The sequence below is a fragment of the Schistosoma mansoni genome, chromosome W (assembly GCF_000237925.1).
Source record: "Schistosoma mansoni strain Puerto Rico chromosome W, complete genome".
NCBI classification, from domain to species: domain Eukaryota; kingdom Metazoa; phylum Platyhelminthes; class Trematoda; order Strigeidida; family Schistosomatidae; genus Schistosoma; species Schistosoma mansoni.
In genome coordinates, this window is record NC_031502.1 from 43,541,701 (window position 1) to 43,544,119 (window position 2,419).

Consider the following 2,419-nt stretch of genomic DNA (forward strand, 5'->3'; position numbering starts at 1 on the left):
GTCAAGGTAGCAGCAACGATCGGGTTGTATAATAGTAGGTTTGAAAAGACCACAGAGCCAAACCAGTACATAACATCAGCCTACGAAGCCATTTACCCTTAGTTTTCACAGCAATTATTATCCATACTTTGTGATTGACATCTAGAGCACCTGACCGGTGTCGTAGATTTGAGGTGATATGGCTGAAAGTTTTCAGTGCTACAAGTGAATTCGTTCTTTATGTTCTCACAATTGTTAAGCAGCTTGTTACTGCACACTCAGTTACCTTCGCGTTTCTGTTTTCATCTCTTATTTTCTCCTAATGTTATCATCATTATATTTCAGATCATTATAAATGGCTTCCAAAGATTGTAACGATATATTTGGATGTCGATATCTTACAGATGCTTCCGATGTTTATGAGCGGAATGCTTGGTAAGAATTATGATGAAAAGATCCAGCTTCTCTAGGGATGACTTTCGATGGACAGAAGAGCAGGAAAATGTAGCGAAAGAAATGATACTTTTGAATAGCACTGTTAAACTCTCAGATGACTCTCAAGGTTTTTGGAAGCTACTGCTCACTTTTTATGTTTAGAACGAATTGAGATCCTTGCTCATGAATACTGGGACAAGTTTTATTCCCATCATGAAGATAGATTCTTCAAAGACAGAAATTGGTTAGAAAAAGAGTTTTATGAATTATTTTCTTCGACATGTGGGTTTTGACCCTTTTTTAATTTTTTTTTAGCTCCTAGCGTGCACATAATGGAAGTAGGTTGTGGTGTGGGGAATACGATATTTCCAATATTACGCGCTATAAAGTATACGATATTAAGATATCTATAATCGGTTTAGGAGTCCTGGACTGTTGATATATGCATCAGATTTCTCTGAAAAGGCTCTATCTATACTCAAAGTAAGTTCTTACTTGATGTAATCATTATCAATTAGGAATCCAAAGGATATGATGCTGATCGTTGTATTACTTTCCAGCATGATATAACCAAAACTAATGATGAAATCCCTTGTCCTAAAAATAGTTTGGATTTTCTAGTCTTAGTGTTCGTATTATCAGCAGTAAATCCTGAATTGTAAATATCTCTGCTGTAATTTAATCGCAAATGCTTTTTAGGTTTCACCGTACACTTAAAAATCTTGTTACGTATCTAAAACCCGGAGGTGTGCTATTGTTTCGAGATTATGGAAGGTTTGATTTAGCTCAGCTAAGATTTAAAAATGGTCAGTGTTTAAAAGATAATTTTTATATGAGATCAGATGGAACAAGGGTTTACTTTTTCACGCAAGGTTAGTTTGGAAAATTCCAGTGTATTATGTTTTGATTTTCATGCAGATGAATTACACGAATTATTTACTGCTGTTGGTCTGGAAAAGATTCAGAACAAGGTTGATCGCAGATTAATTGTAAATCGCAAAAAGAAGTTAAAGATGTACAGAATTTGGATTCAATGTAAATATAACAAGATATAATGTATCCTCTGTAATATTTTTCTATTCTGTTATTTCATATTTTGGGTGGTAATAGTTCTGCTAAAACTCTTGATGTGGTAGACATTTCGTATATCACTCTTGCATTTTATTCATTCATTTTAACAATCTAAAACTCGTCCGCTCACTAAATCACCAAGTCCTCATCCAGAACAGTGGATACTGGGACTTGATTGTTAGGATTTACAAACCCTGTTCGTTTACCGAATCCTCTACTATAACAATGAAGATAGATATAAAAATCGATTGTTAAGATGTCCATTATTTTAGATGAGTTGAAGTCATTATTCATTCACATAATGCAATTACGGAACGGACTTATAAGAATACTTGTAAATTAACCGAAATCTGGGGACTCACAAAGTGTTAATTCAAAGTCAAGTGCTGTTCAGAAAGAATGGATTATGGATGAAAGCCTCAGTCCATCCAATGGTGCAGTGGTTTCAAGTTATAATATGACAAACTGTAGATAGTTGTAAAGTTACTGGTAATTCGAAATCAGTCATAGTATTCCGGCTCAACGAACCGATAATGGTGATCGTCTGTTGCAACTATGCTCAGACAATCGTTTATTTTTAGCAAGCACTAATTTTAAGCATAAGGAGAGACATCGTCTAACATGGCGACCAGCTTCACCTAACCAACGATGGACTCAAATAGACCATATTGTCATCAGTCATCGTTGGAGAGGCTCAATAGAAGATTGTCGCTCGTATTGGAATACTTGTTTAGACTCTGATCACGCTTTAATACGAGCGCGCATTTGTCTGCGCCTCAATGGACGCAGGAAAATTACACTAAGAAGACCCATTAGGATTGAACTGGAGGACGAGAAAACCAAATGCGAATTCCAGAAACAACTGAGTTCACATCTAGGCAGTTCTGTAAACGAGACTGACCCAGATGCTGCTTGGAAAGACATACGAACAGCT

The 2,419-nt window shown here is 36.0% G+C and overlaps 1 protein-coding gene across 1 annotated transcript; it reads left to right on the plus strand.

Annotated features, from left to right (window-relative positions):
* Positions 1 to 209: 209 nt before the first annotated feature.
* Positions 210 to 1,481, plus strand: Smp_037930 (methyltransferase-related). Its single transcript, XM_018789806.1, has 8 exons — positions 210 to 414; positions 450 to 541; positions 577 to 696; positions 730 to 802; positions 837 to 897; positions 933 to 1,072; positions 1,114 to 1,286; positions 1,333 to 1,481. Exons 1-8 carry the CDS (start codon positions 335 to 337, stop codon positions 1,467 to 1,469), a joined length of 876 nt encoding a protein of 291 aa, XP_018655212.1. The 5' UTR covers positions 210 to 334; the 3' UTR covers positions 1,470 to 1,481.
* Positions 1,482 to 2,419: the final 938 nt, after the last annotated feature.